Genomic DNA, 19,421 nt, shown 5'->3' with positions numbered 1-19,421 from the left:
ATGATTATTTTGTCATTGACTCATTTTAGACCTCATGTCTTAAAATACTTGATTATTTAATTTTCACTCCGTTCTTTCTATTAGGTATTTTTCATGATCTCTATAAACTTCTGTTCCAGCATGTATCTACCTTCTATTTGGAACACTGTCATTTTTATAAACATCTCTTTGTCACTGAGCCTGAATGCCATGTTCATTTGCAAGCTTTTTGCAGTGAACTCATCTATATCATCATCTCAGAATCTCAAATCTTTTGTCAAATATTATTGGGAGAAACTAATCAAGTCTATGATCTTTTTGAGTTCACCTTCCACACCCTCCCTCTTGGACTAAATAATTATATTTTAAATTAAATTCACGAAAGAGTTCCCTGGTGTTCAATAGTTAGAATTCTGTGCTTTCACTGCCACGGCCCATGTTCAATCCCAGGTTCGGAAACTGAGATCCTGCAAGCCATGTGGTGCAGCCAAAAACACAGAAGAAAAAATCATGCAAGATAATCAGATTTTACCATCCCCAAGTTATTATTTATAGACCATAATTTATCCCTTCATTCTTTCAATACATGTTTATGGAGCTTTTGCTATATCCTTAAAATTTTTCTAAGTACAAATGATAGAAAGATAATTGCAATATAATACCTGCCACCAAGGAGCTCACAATCAAATCTAAAACACCCTTATTTTGTACAATGCAAATGCTGAACCACATTCTTTGTGAAACTGGGAAATATGAAACATGTATACTGCTAAAAAGATACAGGTCCCAAATGGAGTCACTTGTGCTAAGCCCATGTCACCAAACCAAAACTTGATTAGTACCTCACCTAACTGTAGTCTCAACCTTTCCCTTGAATATAATCTCAACTGGTCAGTCTAAATTTTCTTGGTTAGAACAAATAAGGTAATATGTCTTATAGACCTTCTTATCTCCATAAGGTTGGTTATCTTGCTTAAAATAATCCTTTTTCCTTTATGACTTCCACATCCCACACCTTCCATGACTTAAAATCTTTATTATCTCTAGCTCTTTGGAACTCCTTTCTATTTGCTGCATGGGATTCTGAAATCATCTAAATCATTTAATAAAGACAAATCTTCAGGTTTACTCAGTTGAATTTTGTCTTTTAGCAAATTTGGTGGCAGTGATGTTACTGAAAGTGAACTTGTGATAGCATTCAGGGATAACAAGAAACACAAGCATGGTACCCTGTGAATCTTGCATTCACTCTCTTTCTTACCATTTGAAATAGGTGTAAAAAAAAAGTCCTCTCCAATCTGAGTTTCACTGTCTTTGCACTGAGTTTCTGATCTAACAGGCTAGCCTTCACAGGGCTGGTCAGCTAAAGCTGGCATTTCTGCCAGGAACTCAAGCCCCAAGCCTTTATTTCGGACCCAGTTTTTAAGGATTTGAACGGAAACACCCAATCCTTAATTCTATCCCCAGATCCATGTGGGAACTGTTAGTGGCAGTTCCCCATTTAATATGAAGCCCCAGTCAACAGTTCTCATTTGTTGAGATCTTCAATCCTTTCTCAGTCCAAGCTTCCACGGTGGGGAATTGGTTGGGCACACAGGGTCTTTTCTTGATCAAGATATAATAGTAACACTTCTTGGTTAGAGCCGGTATCAGTTCAGTTCAATAGCTCAGCCGTGTACGACTTTTTGAGACCCCATGAACCGCAGCATGCCAGGCCTCCCTGTCCATCACCAACTCCTGGAGTTTACCCAAACTCATGTCCATTGAGTCGGTGATGCCATCCAGTCATCTCATCTTCTGTTGTCCCCTTCTCCTCCTGCCCACAATGCTTCTCAGCATCAGGGTCTTTTCCAATGAGTCAACTATTTCCATGAGGTGGCCAAAGTATTGGAGTTTCAGCTTCAACATCAGTCCTTCCAATGAACACCCAGGGCTGATCTCCTCTAGGATGGACTGGTTGGATCTCCTTGCAGTCCAAGGGACTCTCAAGAGTCTTCGCCAACACCACAGTTCAAAAGTATCAATTCTTCAGTGCTCAGCTTTCTTCACAGTCCAACTCTCATATCCATACATGACTACTGGAAAAACAATAGCCTTGACTAGATGGACCTTTGTTGGCAAAGTAACGTCTCTGCTTTTTAACATGCTGTCTAGGTTGGTCATAACTTTCCTTCCAAGGAGTAAGCATCTTTTAATTTCATGGCTGCAGTCACCATCTGCAGTGATTTTGGAGCCCAAATAAATAAAGTCTGACACTGTTTCCACTCTTTCCCCATCTATTTCCCATGAAGTGATGGGACCAGAAGCCATGATCTTAGTTTTCTGAATGTTGAGCTTTAAGCCAACTTTTTCACTCTCCACTCTCACTTTCATCAAGAGGCTTTTTAGTTCCTCTTCACTTTCTGCCATAATGGTGGTGTCATCTGCATATCTGAGGTTACTGATATTTCTCCCGGCAATCTTGATTCCAGCTTTTGCTTCTTCCAGCCCAGCGTTTCTCATGATGTACTCTGCATATAAGTTAAATAAGCAGGGTGACAATATATAGCCTTGACGCACTTCTTTTCCTATTTGGAACCAGTCGGTTGTTCCATGTCCAGTTCTAACTGTTGCTTCCTGACTTGCATGCAGGATTCTCAAGAGAAAGGTCAGGTGGTCTGGTATTCCCATCTCTTTCAGAATTTTCCACAGTTTATTGTGATCCACACAAAGGCTTTGGCATAGTCAATAAAGCAGAAATAGATGTTTTTCTGGAACTCTCTTGCTTTTTTGATGATCCAGTGGATGTTGGCAATTTGATCTCTGGTTCCTCTGCCTTTTCTAAAACCAGCTTGAACATCTGGAAGTTCACAAATCATGTATTGCTGAAGCCTGGCTTGGAGAATTTTGAGCATTACTTTACTAGTGTGTGAGATGAGTGCAATTGTGTGGTAGTTTGAGCATTCTTTGGCATTGCCTTTCTTTGGGATTGGAATGAAAACTGACCTTTTCCAGTCCTGTGCCCACTGCTGCATTTTCCAGATTTGCTGGCATATCGAGTGCAGCACTTTCACAGCATCATCTTTGAGGATTTGAAATAGCTCAACTGGAATTCCATCACCTCCACTAGCTTTGTTCATAGTGATGCTTCCTAAGGCCCACTTGACTTCACATTCCAGGATGTCTGGCTCTAGGTGAGTGATCACACCATCGTGATTATCTGGGTCATGAAGATCTTTTTTGTACAGTTCTTCTGTGTATTCTTGCCACCTCTTCTTAATATCTTCTGCTTCTGTTAGGTCCATACCATTTCTGTCCTTTATCGAGCCCATCTTTGCATGAAATGTTCCCTTGGTATCTCTAATTTTCTTGAAGAGATCGCTAGTCTTTCCCATTCTGTTGTTTTCCTCTATTTCTTTGCATTGATCACTGAAGAAAGCTTTCTTATCTCTCCTTGCTAGTCTCTGGAACTCTGCATTCAGATGGGAATATCTTTCCTTTTTCTCCTCCTGCTTTTTGCTTCGCTTCTTTTTCACAGCTATTTGTAACGCCTCCTCAGAGAGCCACTTTGCTTTTTTGCATTTCTTTTCCATGGGGATGGTCTTAATCCCTGTCTCCTGTACAATGTCACCAACATCCATCCATCGTTCATCAGGCACTCTTGTCTATCAGATCTAGTCTCTTAAATCTATTTCTCACTTCCACTGTATAATCATAAGGGATTTGATTTAGGTCATACCTGAATGTTCTAGTGGTTTTCCCTACTTTCTTCAATTTAAGTCTGAATTTGCCAATAAGGAGTTCATGATCTGAGCCACAGTCTGCTCCCAGTCTTGTTTTTGCTGACGGTATAGAGCTTGTCCATCTTTGGCTGCAAAGAATATAATCAATCTGATTTCGGTGTTGACCATCTGTTGATGTCCATATGTAGAGTCTTCTCTTGTGTTGTTGGAAGAGGGTGTTTGCTATGACCAGTGCATTCTCTTGGCAAAACTCTATTAGCCTTTGCCCTGCTTCATTCTGTACTCCAATGCCAAATTTGCCTGTTACTCCAAGTGTTTCCTGACTTCCTACTTTTGCATTCCAGTCCCTTGTAATGAAAAGGACATCTTTTTTGTGTGGTAGTTCTAAAAGGCCTTGTAGGTCTTCATAAAACCGTTCAACTTCAGCTTCTTCAGTTCTACTGGTTGGGGCATAGGCTTGGATTACTGTGCTATTGAATGCTTTGCCTTGGAAATGAACAGAGATCATTCTGTTGTTTTTGAGATTGCATCCAAGTACTGCATTTCTGACTCTTTTGTTGACCATGATGGCTACTCCATTTCTTCTAAGGGATTCCTGCCCACAATAGTAGATATAATGGTTATCTGAGTTAAACTCACCCATTCCAGTCCATTTAAGTTCGTTGATTCCTAGAATGTCGACGTTCAATCTTGCCATCTCCTGTTTGACCACTTCCAATTTGCCTTGATTCATGGACCTAACAGTCCAGGTTCCTATGCAATATTGCTTTTTACAGCATCGGACCTTGCTTTCTATCACCAGTCACATCCACACCTGGGTATTGTTTTTGCTTTGGATCCATCCCATCATTCTTTCTGTAGTTATTTCTCCACTGATCTCCAGTAGCATATCGGGCACCTACCCACCTGGGGAGTTCCTCTTCCAATATCCTATCGTTTTGCCTTTTCATACCGTTCATGGGGTTCTCAAGGCAAGAATACTGAAGTGGTTTGCCATTCCCTTCTCCAGTGGACCACATTCTGTCAGGCCTCTCCACCATGACCAGTCCCTCTAGGGTGGCCCCACATGGCATGGCTTAGTTTCACTGAATTAGATAAGGCTGTGGTCCGTGTGATCAGATTGGCTAGTTTTCTGTGATTATGGTTTCAGTGTGTCTGCCCTCTGATGCCCTCTCACAACACCTACCATCTTACTTGGGTTTCTCTTACCTTGGACGTGGGGTATCTCTCCACGGCTGTTTCAGCAAAGCGCCGCCATGGCTCCTTACCTTGGACAAGGAGTGTCTCCTTAGGGTCGCCCCTCCTCATCTTGAACGTGGAGTAGCTCCTCTCGGCCGTCCTGCACCCCTGCAGCCGCCGCTCGCTCCTTGGACGTGGGGCTGCTCCTCTCAGCCGCTGCCCCTGACCTCGGATGTGGGATAGCTCCTCTCGGCTGCTCCTGCGCCAGCGTCACAGCCTGGTGCTCTCAGCCGCTGCCCCTGACCTTGGTTAGTTAATATAACTGTTCATACACTGCCCGAAAGGCTTTTTTTTTACCAGCCTCACTGGAATCCCAAAATTTCTTCAGGACTTGAATGTTGGAAGAATTTTTAAAGCGTCAGCAAAGCACTTAGCACACAGCTTCGCACTACATGCCTCTCCACACTACGTCCCCGTCCGCTTCCGGACCCAGCCAGCAAGAGAAATAAGAACCGATGTGAATTTAGATGGAAAAATCTGGTCGCAGGAAAGCGGCAAGCCGTGCCCCGGGAAGGTGACTGCTCCACACCGAGGACTCCAGCCTTGACCGGCGGAGAGCGCAGCCTGGGCCGCTCCGCAAGCCTGAGGAGAGCGCTTCCACTTCCGCTTCCGCTCACGCCCAGGGAGCACGCACGCCTCATCCGGCGGAGTGAGGAGCTGGCTCACGGTTGGCAGCTGGAGCGAGGCCTCCCCCAGCGGCCACCCCGCCTCGACCAGCTGGACGCCGGAAAAAAGCATTACTTTGGTTAAATAGATAACTAAGTATTGTTTCACAGTGAACTACGATTTTATTTAACCCAGTGTTTTAAAAATCTTTTGGATATTTTTGAGAAGCTTCCCCAAAATAGATTTCTAAACTAAGACTTTTTGACCTCAAACTAATTTTGGGAATTTCCAGAGGGTCAGTGGAGTATCTCAAAATATGTGTTCCTCTCTCCTTATTAAGAAAAGATATGTTCAACTAATTAATCTAATTTAATTTGTTAAATTACATAGAACCATTGTCAAGAAGTAACACTAAGCATTCTTAATACTATAACTGTGTAGGTGTATGTTATATATGTTCTAGAAATTGTGTTAAATTTCTAAAAGTCTAATATGTCTTGGTATAATGGTATCAGTCATACTTCCAGTTACTATCTTAAAATTTTGTGTTTCAGAGAAATAAAATAGTTTCCTTGTCAATTCTATTATAATAAAGTCTTATTGGATCTTTAACAATGGGCATTTTCAAGTCCTGTCACTTGCAGTTATTATTTTATTCTGATGCTTTGCAAAAATGTTTCTGCAAAAGCACCTCATCTTCAAGGAGATTAAAGAAAAGAATTTCAATAAGTACAGGTTTTTTATAATTTTAAGCTTGTAAAACTGAACTGAGTAAGGGTTTCCAGAACTAATGGAAAATTGGGCTTGAGAGTAGGAATAATTAATTAACAGGAGACTGAATGAACTGAGGAGGATGATTATAATTCCTATTACGTTTTGTTTGAAACACCGATGGTTACTTAATGTTTTGTTTTTCCAGATTTAAGGAAACTTTTCCTCTTAAGCTATCTGTGAATTATAGCAATTTGATCAAATATAACTTTATAGATAAGGATAAACCATTTGTATTTTAGTCCTACCTGATCCTTCCTCCTTTAGAAAAGCTTGAAGAGTTTTTTCATGGCAAGACATAGACAGTTAATGATTTTCATAGGCTTCCTAATAACCTGTTCTCCTTGTAACAGGACTTGGAAAAATTGATGTGATACTTTGTTTACAAGGTTCTAACAAAGCAGTAGTTTAAAAAAAAAAAGAGCTCATACGGTCAACCACTATTCTTGCCGCAGTTATAAAAATAACCAGACCAAGTTTAGTGCAACATACTAAGATTATGTTTGGGAAAAATTGGGGTAACTGTAGACAGAAAAAAAAAAATGCTGTTTGTACCTTTGTGCAGGCTTCCCAGTCGGCTCAGGGGTAAATAATCCTCCTGCTAATGCAGGAGACACGGGTTCCATTCCTGGGTCAGGATAATCCCCTGGGGGAGGAAATGGCAACCCACTCCAGTATTCTTGCCTAGGGAATCCCTTGGACAGAAGAGCCTGGTGGGCTACAGTCCATGGGGTCACAAAGAATCGGACATGACTGAGTGACTAACACTGCCCTTGAATCTTCCTGGATGAGAACCTACAGGGCATCCTCTCTAGATGGCAGCCGAACTAAAGGGATTTGAACCTTGGATAAATATCTCGTAGCTGAAGAAGATTCCATCTGACAACTGGTCCTGTACAAATGCTGGAGTCCTTCAGATCAAATCAACCAAGAAGAGAGGTAGCTAAAATCAAGGTAGACTGCTTCCTCCCAAGACACCAGATCAAGACTTCAAACATGAAGCTCTTTCTCAATGGCCTGAAATGATAACACCATTATCATATCTCTGAGGGCATTGCTAATGGGATTAATCTCTGGAATTTAGAACAACTTTTTATTTCAGGCTAGGAGAAAACCTCACTGACCCCTGGCTTGAATAGGCAAATGTAACAATCTCTGCAAATGAATTAATTAACCGTGTCACTGTAGTGGAAATGGTTTGGGTACCCAAAGTATTCATCTTTGTCTGTGGTAATTGTCATTCTCCTTATTAATATCCAGATAGCCAGTGTATAGCCTGGAAGTATCTCAGGTATCTAACTGTGCCTCTGATTTTCCTAAAAGTGAGCAAAGACACCTCCTTGGTTGATGCCCCTAGATTTACATCATTGAGCTAGAAAGGTATTCATGACTCAGGATTTGCTCATTTTGGTAAGGCTGTATTTCACTGGTTAGGAGTAAATGAAAATGAGAATATGATCAGAAACCTCCCCTTAACTCTTGAAGATATTGATGAAACTGCTAAGACAATAGGTCCCCCCCAACCAATAAAATTTCTAGATGGTCTGGCCATTGTTGTCTTTGGTTATCTATTAACAGAGCAGGGAGGTGTCTGTGTTGTAACCAATACCACTTGATACACCTATATTAACATTTTTGGGGAAAGCTGAAACTCAGTTACATAAGATCACTGAGCAAGCCACTTGGCTTAAAAGGGTGACTCCTTCATTCTGATCTTTCTTTGGTATACTTCGTGATTGGTTTGTGTATTAGGGACTGTGGCTTTGAAGAGCACTCCAAACATTGGGAACTATCCTGCTTACAATAACCACCGTAATCTCTCTGGTGGACTGTATTCACTCGACAGTTTTAAACTCATGTTTCCATCTGAAAGTGATCTCCCTAAGACCAGCACATCAAAAAGGAAACAGAGAACTACTGACTTAACAATTGTAAACCTGAAGTCATAACCTGTGAATATTACAGAGATAAAGAAAAAAATGTCACGACCTGAGAATACTACACAAAACATCAATAAAAGCTATGAGAACTATAGAGCTGCAGCTGAGGGTGGCACTAAGCCTTCATATTGTGATCATATCTCTCAGTTGAGCTGAGACTCATGATCAAAAGGGAGGGAACTGTTGAAAAGAAAAAAGAGGCACAAAGTGGAGTTACTTGTACTAAGGGAAGTCGCTCAGTCGTGTCCGACTCTTTGTGACCCCGTGGACTGTAGCCTACCAGGCTCCTCCGTCCATGGGATTCTCCAGGCAAGAATACTGGAGTGGTTTGCCATTTCCTTCTCCAGGGGATCTTCCCAACCCAGGGATCGAACCCAGGTCTCCCGCATTGGAGGCAGACGCTTTAACCTCTGAGCCACCAGGGAAGTCACCAAGCCCATCACCAAACCAAGACTTCTTACCAAACCTAACTGCAGTTTCATCCTTCCCCAGAAATATAATCTCAATTGGTCAGTCTGAAATTTCCTGGTCAGCACTAATGAGGTAATCTACCTAACAGACACTTTTGTCCCCTAAAAAGAAGGTGCGTGCATGCTCAATCACTTCAGTCACATCCAATTCTTTGCAACTCTATGGACTGTAGCCCGCCAGGCTTCTCTATCTTTGGGATTCTCCAGGCAGGAATACTGGACTGGGTTGCCATGCCCTCCTCCAGGGGATCTTCCCGACCCAGGAATCGAACCCGCATCTCCTGCATCTCCTGCATGGCAGGCAGATTCTTTACCGCTGAGCCACCAGGGAAGCAAAAAGAAGGTGACCCTACGTGCCTGAAACAATCTTTTTTGTTTATGATTTTCTTGTTCCAACCTCTCTCTGCCTTTAAAAACCTTGTCTCTTTTTGTAGCTCTTTGGTGCTCATTTCTATTTGCTAGATGTGGTGCTGCCTTATTCATGAATCATTTAGATTTCCACATTCACTCAGTAGAATTCTGTCTTTTAACAATACTTGATTGAGATGATGTTAGCAAAATTAAGATGAGTGGGGTGACAGAAATGGAAATGAGGACTTGGTTGGGTCACTGAAGTCCTAAATATGTGTCTTGTTAAATGAGAAAATAAGTGGAAAAGTCAGCTGTATTTTGGTGGATGAGGTAATTCAAATTGCTATGATAAATTTCATGGCATGGAGTGTTGGGGGAGTCAGAGAAAACACTTCCTGCATTAGCATAGGAAAGAGGTAAAGACAATGGGTTTGAAAATGGCAACTGTCAGTTAGCCCAGTACTGAGATATAGCTCCAGTAGAAAGTTCTTTGGGACTCTTTGTTTTCAGACTTAACTCAGTAATCTATCAGGAGCAATAATAACAATAGTAATAATTTTAATCATCTCTGTGACTGAATTAGAGGCATACAGCTCAGATATAAAGATTACTCATCTAGTCCTTGTACTATCTAATCTTCTCTTGTCTTGAAGGCATTTCAAAATAAAGTAAATTAAATGAAAAGAAATGAGTTTTCTTGTCAGCTCACTCTCAAATGTGCAACTCATTTTAATTCACACATGAGAACTGAAACAGCCTACTAAGCTATGTGAAGGGGAAAAAAATCAGAAAAACACATATTTCCCTAGACAACTGCCAATCCAACATTTCTTTTTGGAAGAGATGTAGATAATTCTCTGTGGTGAAAATAATCTTTTCGTGGTCCAATAAGTCAGAAAATAGCAAATGGAAATGGGAAACACTGACTTAAATTGTTACTGGAAAACAAAGCTTTTGGTTTTACTATTAACAAAAGTATGAATAGAATAGATTAGAGTAACTTTTGAACTTCCCCATTGTCTCCTCCCACCTCTGGCACCTTTTAGTTCATAAAGTAAAACTCCAATTAAAAATGAAATTGCAATACTAGAAAAAAGAAAATGTTATAATTACTATTTTAAATAAGAATGATTAAAAAAGAAGGCATAAGTAACCTTATCATTATTGAATATTTTAAAATCTATAACAGCATCATATAGGATACCTGCTCACTTTAGATTATACAAACATTATTTATCTCTATTTTCTCCCAGTCTGAAGTCCTCCTTTTGCCCCAAATAAAACTTAATTCACAACTCTCAAGTTATGCATCTTTTTTAGTCAACATTGGTAAATTCATTGAAGTAAAACAGAAGGCAAAGTCAAATAAAGCATATTTCTAGAGATGTGTATACGTGTGTGTGCATATGCATGTACATGGGTATGAATGAATGTGTGTACAAGTATAAACTAAAGAATGGAGACACTTTTTTGTGTGTGTGTGAGAGATTTTAAAATGTTTGTAATGTGAAAATAATAATTTTTATTTTCTTTTTGAATGGCTACCATAGTTTTGTCTCTGAGTATAAAATGCATGTTTTAAAAACAACGCTGTAGTGAAGTTAAATTACTTGGGTCCAACAGATAGATACGGGCTTCCGTTGTGGCTCAGTTGGTAAAGAATCTGCCTGCAGTGCGGGAGGCCTGGGCTTGATCTCTGGGTTGGGAAGATCCCCTGGAGGAGGGAAAGGCCACCCGCTCCAGTATTCTGGCCTAGAGAATCCCACGGACTGTATATTCCATGGGGTTCCAAAGAATTGGACACGACTGAGTGGATTTTTTTTTTTTTTTTTTACAGATAGATATACTCATTCAATGAACGTTTATTGAGCACTTATGGCAGCCAGATACTTCAAAGGACAGCATATGTAGTCTTTATGATGTAAAAACTGCTGTTTTATTACTGTGATTCTTTTTGGCCATTGCTGGTAAAGGGGAGCAGAGTTCGCCACCCTCAAATATGCCTGTTTGGCACAAGGATTATTTTAAGCTGATTATTTTTTTTTAAGAAACAGCAGATACAAGAAAAGCTCTAAAAGTTTAGTAGAAGCTACCCTTTTGTAAGAGACATTTACATTTTCAGGAGACATCTCCATTATTAAGGATGTTTTCCTCTCTGTACCAGAAAGAGAAGAACAACAAGGTCCCTAGAAACTCTTATCAATGACTTAAGTCTGCATAACAAACATATCCTCATGTTTCCTGATAGCCTGCAATAACTTGAGCCCCTGGTGGCTCAGACAGTAAAAAGCCTGCCTGCAGTGCGGAAGACCTGGGTTTGATCCCTGTGTCAGGAAGATCCTCTGGAGAAGGAAATGGCAACCCACTCCAGTATTCTTGCCTGGAGAATCCCATGGACATGGGATTGCAAAGAGTCTGACACTACTGAGTGACTTCACTAAGCTAAGCTAAGCTAAGCATGTTTCCTGATAGCCTCCAATAACTGGCTCCACCATCTCCCAACATTTTCTTTTGTCTTCAGCTGGACATGGCATTTAAGGTGGTGACTTGGGCCATTTGGGGGAGTTACTTAGTTTTCCTGAATTTCTTCCATATACATAGGAGACATATATTGTTACTAAACCTCTGTTGAATAACTGTCTCCTCTTATTAATCTGTCTTTTATTCCGAGGGTTGGGGGTGGAGGGTTGGGAGCGGAAGTGGTCTCAGCCAAGAATCTGTAAGGGTAAAGGGAAGATTATTTTTTTTCTCCCATATTGGTCGAAGCACAACTCCCTTTTCTCTATATTTAACAGTGTGTGTGTACATCTGGACATGAACACTGTATATAATCTACCTCATCTTTCTGATTCTGAAAAACATAAAAACTAGTTCCCTTATGAAAATATGCACTCTGTACCCTTTCCATTCCTTACTAACCATCACTACCCAAAATATTTGATTTAGTGGTTTGTCTTTTGCCCTGAGATTAGGATATCTTTGCATTGAAAAATGGGGATGGGGATTTTTTTTTAAATGGGGTGCTCAAGGAGGGATGAATAGGCATGGGGGACTTTTAGGGTGGTAGCTACTCTGTATTGGACTGTAACGGTGGATACATGCAGGATACATTTGTCAGAACTGAAAATCCCCTGGAGGAAGGAATGGCAACCCACTCCATTATTCTTGCATTGAGAATTCCAAGGACAGAGGAGCCTGGAGGGCCACAGTCCATAGGGTCTCAAAGAGTCGGACACGACTGAAGTGAGTTGGTGCACAAATCGCATAGAATGTACAACACAAAGAGTGAATCCTAATGTCAACTACGGACTTGCAAGATTGATAGAGGCCACTGAGTTAAAAAAAAAAAAAAATACCATTGAACTACTTTTCTTGGGCTCCAAAGTTTCAGAGTTCATAGACGGCAGTGTTTCTAAAACACATTTTCAGATAAAAAGCACCTACGGAGCTTGCAACAGTTTCACTGTCTAGAGCAATCATAACACTGATAATATCATAATCTCTGGGAGTGGTGTCCAAAGTAGGTAGATTTACCTCAAAGTTCTCCAATGTTAAGGCAAGTTTTAAAGTACTAATATGAGAAAATCATGTCATAATTAAAAGCATTTAAGCCACTGTTGTGGGTAAATATTTTGTTAAAAGTCATATGGGACTTGCTGGCAATTTAAAAGATTATGTGCGTGTAGTTTATATATCAATGGGAAGAAAGTATGAGAGGCCATTTCTTCTTCCTTTGCACCTGAGAGGGCTCTGGTAATTGAATATAATAAAATTTAAGTTTAAATCTTCCAATTATGATGGTGAATTGTACTTTTAAAACCACCTCTGACAGATTGAATAAGACCATTGATATAGAAAAATAACAAAAATGACAACAATAAAAATTCAGGAAACTGCCCCAGTAAAATTTGGTAAAGTGATGTGTAAGCAAATTAAACTGCTACCTCAAACTATCCAGGACTTGACCTAGCACATAGTTCTCTGCAATTCAGTAAAGCAGAAACTTTTTTCTTGCATATGTAGAGTTCTCCCTTACACAAATTATTTTTTCTCCAGAGTACTGTATTTTCTCATAAAGATTTCTTTAAAAAGATCTCCTGTGTTGCAGGCAGATTCTTTACTGTCTGAGCCACCAGGGAAGCCCAGTGTGTCTATAAGTCTACTCTATTAAGTCATACAATGCAGTTTTACTCATATACCTGGATTATTGTTTAAAATTTAAAAAATCATAGCATTGCCTTACGTACACTACAGTTGAAGCTTTTCACTTTTCATTCCATTCTTATTTGTTAAAAGAGTTTTAATCATCCATCTCCTACTGAATTTTTCTGTTTTGTGTAATACTCTTAAACATTTGTTTAGAATGAGAGAAGAGACCCTTTTTTGGTATGGCTGTTACACTTTATTTTTAATTTATCTTTCCTCATTTGGTAAGTGGCAGTGCTAGCAACATACCTACACCTTCAGACAACTGCTAGTCTCACATTTACACTCTTCCGGCTGAAAATTTGTAAAGCAAGTACAAAAAAAAAAAAAGAAACACACTATGTTTTTACCAGGAAAAGAGGATATTCTTTGTGCCAAGAATACCTGTCTCCTCTTTAATAAATTCTCCAGTAGTACAGGAAAAATATCAGTTGTGATCTAACCAGTAAAAAGGACAATTAATATGGTCCATAGCAGTTCTATTACAAAGAATCTGTTGTTATTATTATTAATATTGCCATAGTTACATTTTAAAATTCAAAGCAGAATAAGGACAAATTCGTCATTAAAATGATGAATTACTGACATGTACAAAAAATGTGGAGTTTCAGTAAATGCCTAGCTGCCACTAAAGAGCTCTGATTAATGCTTGCTTTCATTCCTGAAGAAATGCTCATCTCCTGTGTTTGGGATCATCTTGGTCCTTTCTCTACGTGATAGGTGATTAGGACAAGATGTCCCTCTACACAAGCTGAGGATATTGATCTGTTGAATAAACGTATGTTTAAAGAAAATATAATTTGAGAACCATACTTTTGGGAATGAAAAAAAGGGGATAGAAGGAATGCTGGAGATGGAATGGGAGGTGGTGAATGTTAGAGAAGTGACGAGGTAAAGAGAAGCAGGGATAGGTCAGGAGAAGAAGGGAGAAAAGGTGAGTGCTGGGGTGGGAATAAGGCAAGTGGGAAGGAGAAACAGCAGGAAATGCAGAAGGAGATAGAGGACAACCTGAGTGTTTAATCACGAGACCACATACTATAAAGCAATATTAACAGCAAAAATGGCAAGACATGACATCAAGACATGACTCTGCAAATCCTTTGGCCCAATTCCGATCTTTTGTACCACTAAGATATTTCTTAGTTTATAGCTTACACAAGAGGCATAAAAATTAGGAAAATCTTTTTTGCTTGAGCTTCCCTGGTGGCTCAGATGGTAAAGAATCTGTCTGCAATGCAGGAGACTCGAGTTCGATTCCCAGGTTGGGAAGATCCTCTGGAGAAGGGAATGGTTACCCACTCCAGGATTCTTGCCTGGAGAATTCCATGGACAGAGGAGCCTTGAGAAGATCACAGATCTACTAGTATTGGTGCTGCTATACATAAGCACAAGTTGAATTTGAATAAATTAGTAAATGAATAAAGTAGAAATCTGGGAGTGATTGTGCTCACATGGAGTTTGAATTTAGCATCAATACAAAGAAAAGTATTAAGCAAAGCTTCCATGTATGACTCTATGAATATTTTATGGTCAAGAAATGATGGATTCAACATTTTTCAATTCATTAATATCATTAATGTCAGTTACTAATTATGCAATATGGATCATATATGTATGATATATAATATGTATTGAGGTTATGATTTTTTAAAATGATATCTAATCCTGAAGGTATCCTTTTTAGAATTTGGAATTCTCTGAAGAATATTGAATATAATATTTGTAATATTGAATATAAGTGCTTTAAAATACTGGAAAAAGAGTCCTCTCTTTGGGCCAGTTATATTTCTTCCTACTATTATTCACTCTTCAAGAAAATTAGAGATACCAAGGGAACTTTTCATGCAAAGATGTGCTCGATAAAGGACAGAAATGGTATGGACCTAACAGAAGCAGAAGATATTAAGAAGAGGTGGCAAGAATACACAGAAGAACTGTACAAAAAAGATCTTCATGACCCAGATAATCACGATGGTGTGATCACTCAACTAGAGCCAGACATCCTGGAATGTGAAGTCAAGTGGGCCTTAGGAAACATCACTATGAACAAAGCTAGTGGAGGTGATGGAATTCCAGTTGAGCTATTTCAGATCCAGAAAGATGATGCTGTGAAAGTGCTGCACTCGATATGTCAGCAAATCTGGAAAACTCAGCAGTGGGCACAGGACTGGAAAAGGTCAGTTTTCATTCCAATCCCAAAGAAAGGCAACACCAAAGAATGCTCAAACTACTGCATAATTGCACTCATCTCACACATTAGTAAAGTAATGCTCAAAATTCTCCAAGCCAGGCTTCAGCAATACGTGATTTGTGAACTTCCAGATGTTCAAGCTTGTTTTAGAAAAGGCAGAGGAACCAAAGATCAAATTGCCAACATCTGCTGGATCATTAAAAAAGCAAGAGAATTCCAGAAAAACATCTATTTCTGCTTTATTGACTATGCCAAAGCCTTTGACTGTGTGGGTCACAATAAACTGTGGAAAAGTCTAAAAGAGATGGGAATACCAGACCATCTGACCTGTCTCTTGACAAACCTGTATACAGGTCAGGAAGCAACAGTTAGAACTGGACATGGAACAACAGACTGGTTCCAAATAGGAAAAGGAGTACGTCAAGGCTGTATATTGTCACCCTGCTTATTTAACTTATATGCAGAGTACATCATGAGAAACGCTGGGCTGGAAGAAGCAAAAGCTGGAATCAAGATTGCTGGGAGAAATATCAATAACCTCAGATATGCAGATGACACCACCCTGATGGCAGAAAGTGAAGAAGAACTAAAGAACCTCTTGATGAAAGTGAAAGAGGAGAGTGAAAAAGTTGGCTTAATGCTCAACATTCAGAAAACTAAGATCATGGCACCTGGTCCCATCACTTCATGGCAAATAGATGGAGAAACAGTGGAAACAGTGTCAGACTTTATTTAATTGGGCTCCAAAATCACTGCAGATGGTGATTGCAGCCATGAAATTAAAAGACGCTTACTCCTTGGAAGGAAGGTTATGACCAACCTAGATAGCATATTTAAAGGCAGAGACATTACTTTGCCAACAAAGGTCCATCTAGTCAAGGCTATGGTTTTTCCAGAAGTCATGTATGGATATGAGAGTTGGACAGTGAAGAAAGCTGAGCACTGAAGAATTTATGGTTTTGAACTGTGGTGTTGGAGAAGACTCTTGAGAGTTCCTTGGACTGCAAGGAGATCCAGCCAGTCCATCCTAAAGGAGATCAGTCCTGGGTGTTCATTGGAAGGACTGATGTTGAAGCTGAAACTCCAATACTTTGGCCACCTCATGCAACGAGTTGACTCATTGGAAAAGACCCTAATGCTGGGAAGGATTGTGGGCAGGAGGAGAAGGGGACGACAGAGGATGAGATGGCTGGATGGCATCACCGACTCGATGGACATGGGTTTGGGTGGACTCCAGGAGTTGGTGATGGACAGGAGGCCTGGCGTGCTGCAGTTCATGGGGTCGCAAAGAGTCGGACACAACTGAGCAACTGAACTGAACTATTATTCACAAACGTTTAAACATTTTCAACATTCTTCAGAAACCTGGCACACCAAATGGAAATTCAAGTTCCATATGTGGGTATGATTGCAGATGTTGAACTGCTACTGCTTAGAATCACTTTTATACCTTGGGCCACTTATTCTTCATATTCCACATGCTGGAGCAAATAATTCATTTGGAGGAATGTGTGCTTTATTTTTGTCATAGCCTGATGGAAAAGAAGATTTGAGCCAGGTGTGGGTGAGGGAGTTTTCTTGACCCAGGAGAGGCCTTCTATGAACCCGAAGCATTAGTTCTGACAAGGGCTCAGCGCTCAGACCCAGGCCCCCTGGAGAACCAGGGAGCTTCGTGGACTGAGAGGAGAGCCATCGAAAGGCTGAAGCTGAGAAGTTCCAGATGGTAAATGCAGGCAATAAGGGCATTTTTAAGAAGATGCAGCTGGCCAAAGAGAAAGGGTAAAAATCTATGAGCAATAAATCTAGACGTAGAAGCTAACTTGTATAATAGGGATTAGGTATCTGAGCAGAAAAAGAAAGCCAAAGAGATTGTCTTTGTGAGAGAAGCAAGACATACATACAAAGTAGACACTAATCCTTCCTGTTCCTTACCAGGTGGATCACCCTGGAAAGTTACACATTCTCAATTTTGTCATCTATTATTAATAAGAGGAGATGAAAACTAATGGAGTGGTTGGAAAAAATAAATGAGGCAACATTTGTGAAATTACTCTGTAAACTGTTAAGATCTTGTACATATGACGTTTATTTTTAGATAAGCGAAAATTTCTTTATGGAGATAAAAGAATATATGTGAAAAAGCTAATGTTATCTGTATCTGTTAACTTTCGGAGTGAGGGGCAGCTGATTAACTTTTTACATGAAGCTTCAATTTTGAAATAATTGTAGGTTCTTATGTAACCGGAAAAAATAATGCAGAGAAAACACATACTTTTGACTGTTTCTCTCAAAGGTAATGTCTTTAAAACTGTCATACAAAAAGACAAGCAGTATATTGGCAAAATGATGCATTGGAGAAACAGAACACACCCATCACCACGAAGATCCTTGCTGCTGTTATTTCTATCACATCCACCTTCTTGCTACTCCCATTCCTAACCCCTGGCAGTCATTAAGCTGTCCTCCATTTCTGTAATTTGTCATTTAAAGAACATTATATAAGTGGAATCGTGGAACTGCCTTTGTCCATTCAGCATTCGATACAACAAGAATTCTCATTCATTGCTGTTAGGAATACAAAATGACTCAGCCACTTTAGAATATAAGGCTTAACAGTTTCTTACAAAACTAAACATATTTTTCCTATACAATGTAGCAGTCACACTCCTTGATATTTATCCAAATGAATTCAAACTATATGTCCATAAAATACCTGCATTGTGGATATTTATAGGGACTTTATTCATAACTGTCAAAACAAGAATATCTTGAAAACAAGATATTTTTCAGTAGGGTAATGGATAAATTAGCTGTGGTATATTCAGATAGTGGAATACTATTCAGCACTAAAAACAAACAAAAAAGGCTATCAAGCTATGAAAAGACATGAAGAAAGCTTAAATGATATTAAGTGAAATAACCTGAAAAGGATCCATAGTGTATGATTCCGACTATATGACATTGTGGAAAGAGCAAAATTATGGAGATGACAAAAAGATCAGTTGTTGCCAGAAACTGAAGAGACAAGTGATTTGAAAAAAAAAAAAAAAAATTGTATCCTAAGCATTTTGCATATCACATTAAGAAAATTTGTAGCTGCCATTGTTTTTTACCATTTAGTCCCCCTCTTAAAGTATAGTATGAGGGTTAGGTGAGAGTATATGTAAACATACTTCGTGCTGGGTACCCCTACCATCACCTTGGTGAAAGTGGGACATTGACAGAGCTGTATCCTGGTGGAAAAGTCGATTTACTTTCAAGAACCAGTTTTCCAACTCCTTTTCTGGTACAGAGCAGTTTATAACCTACACATAGTTTTCTCAATGTCCAGGTGATACCTGAAAGCAGAACTTACGGGAGCATTTTTTGATGCCTTAATTCTCTCATTTTTTGACTGTCGCTGGCTTTAATGGTCAGTTTTTGACTGTTGAGAGTTATTATGTTCATTCTCTTTTGAATCTTTGGTGCTAAGTAGCTTTGAGAATATCTTCTTTACACAATACTAAAGCTTTTCTAATAGCTGAAATCTGGGATTGGGTTTTTTTTTTTTCCAAATTCTTTTCTTTTCACCTAAAGATTTACAGTACTGATTTGTTATCACCTTTACTATCCTTAATGTTCTCTTATTTGGATTCATCTTAACTTAGTAAACTTGAATGGTAAAATGGGAATATAAAGGTAAAATGTTTAATGTGCTGCGTGTTCTCTATGAAAAATCCTACCTATATATTTACCATTCTCTTGTTTGTAACAAGCAGATTTATTTTAAAAGAGATAAGAAAATGCACCATCCAGTATAGAAATCCATGAAGATTTTCTTCTAAATAAATGTATATTTGACCCATGAAGTAGATTTTTGTGTCTGATCTTAATTTTTGCATAAGGAATTGTTGAGCCCAGAATTCACCACCATACCCAAGATTACACAGGAAGAAGACAACTAGAA

The 19,421-nt window shown here is 39.4% G+C and overlaps 1 protein-coding gene across 4 annotated transcripts in view; it reads right to left on the bottom strand.

Annotated features, from left to right (window-relative positions):
• Positions 1-5,533, bottom strand: part of LOC145509640 (uncharacterized) — a 596,722-nt gene extending 591,189 nt beyond the window's left edge. For all 4 annotated transcript variants that reach the window (XR_014056257.1, XR_014056259.1, XR_014056258.1 and 1 more), the window contains exon 1: positions 4,970-5,533. Coding sequence is in view for 1 of the 4 variants with exons in the window: in XM_081498860.1 (XP_081354986.1) it covers positions 4,970-5,009 (40 nt within the window). In the remaining 3 variants the exon portion in view is untranslated. The remainder of the gene's footprint in view (positions 1-4,969) is intronic.
• Between the last annotated feature and the right edge of the window lie 13,888 nt (positions 5,534-19,421).

The sequence above is a fragment of the Giraffa tippelskirchi genome, chromosome 6 (genome assembly GCF_054371585.1).
Source record: "Giraffa tippelskirchi isolate mGirTip1 chromosome 6, T2T-mGirTip1v1.2.pri, whole genome shotgun sequence".
Lineage (NCBI taxonomy): Eukaryota > Metazoa > Chordata > Mammalia > Artiodactyla > Giraffidae > Giraffa > Giraffa tippelskirchi.
Note: the sequence above shows the minus strand (reverse complement) of the source record. Positions and strands in the feature narration are given on the sequence as shown.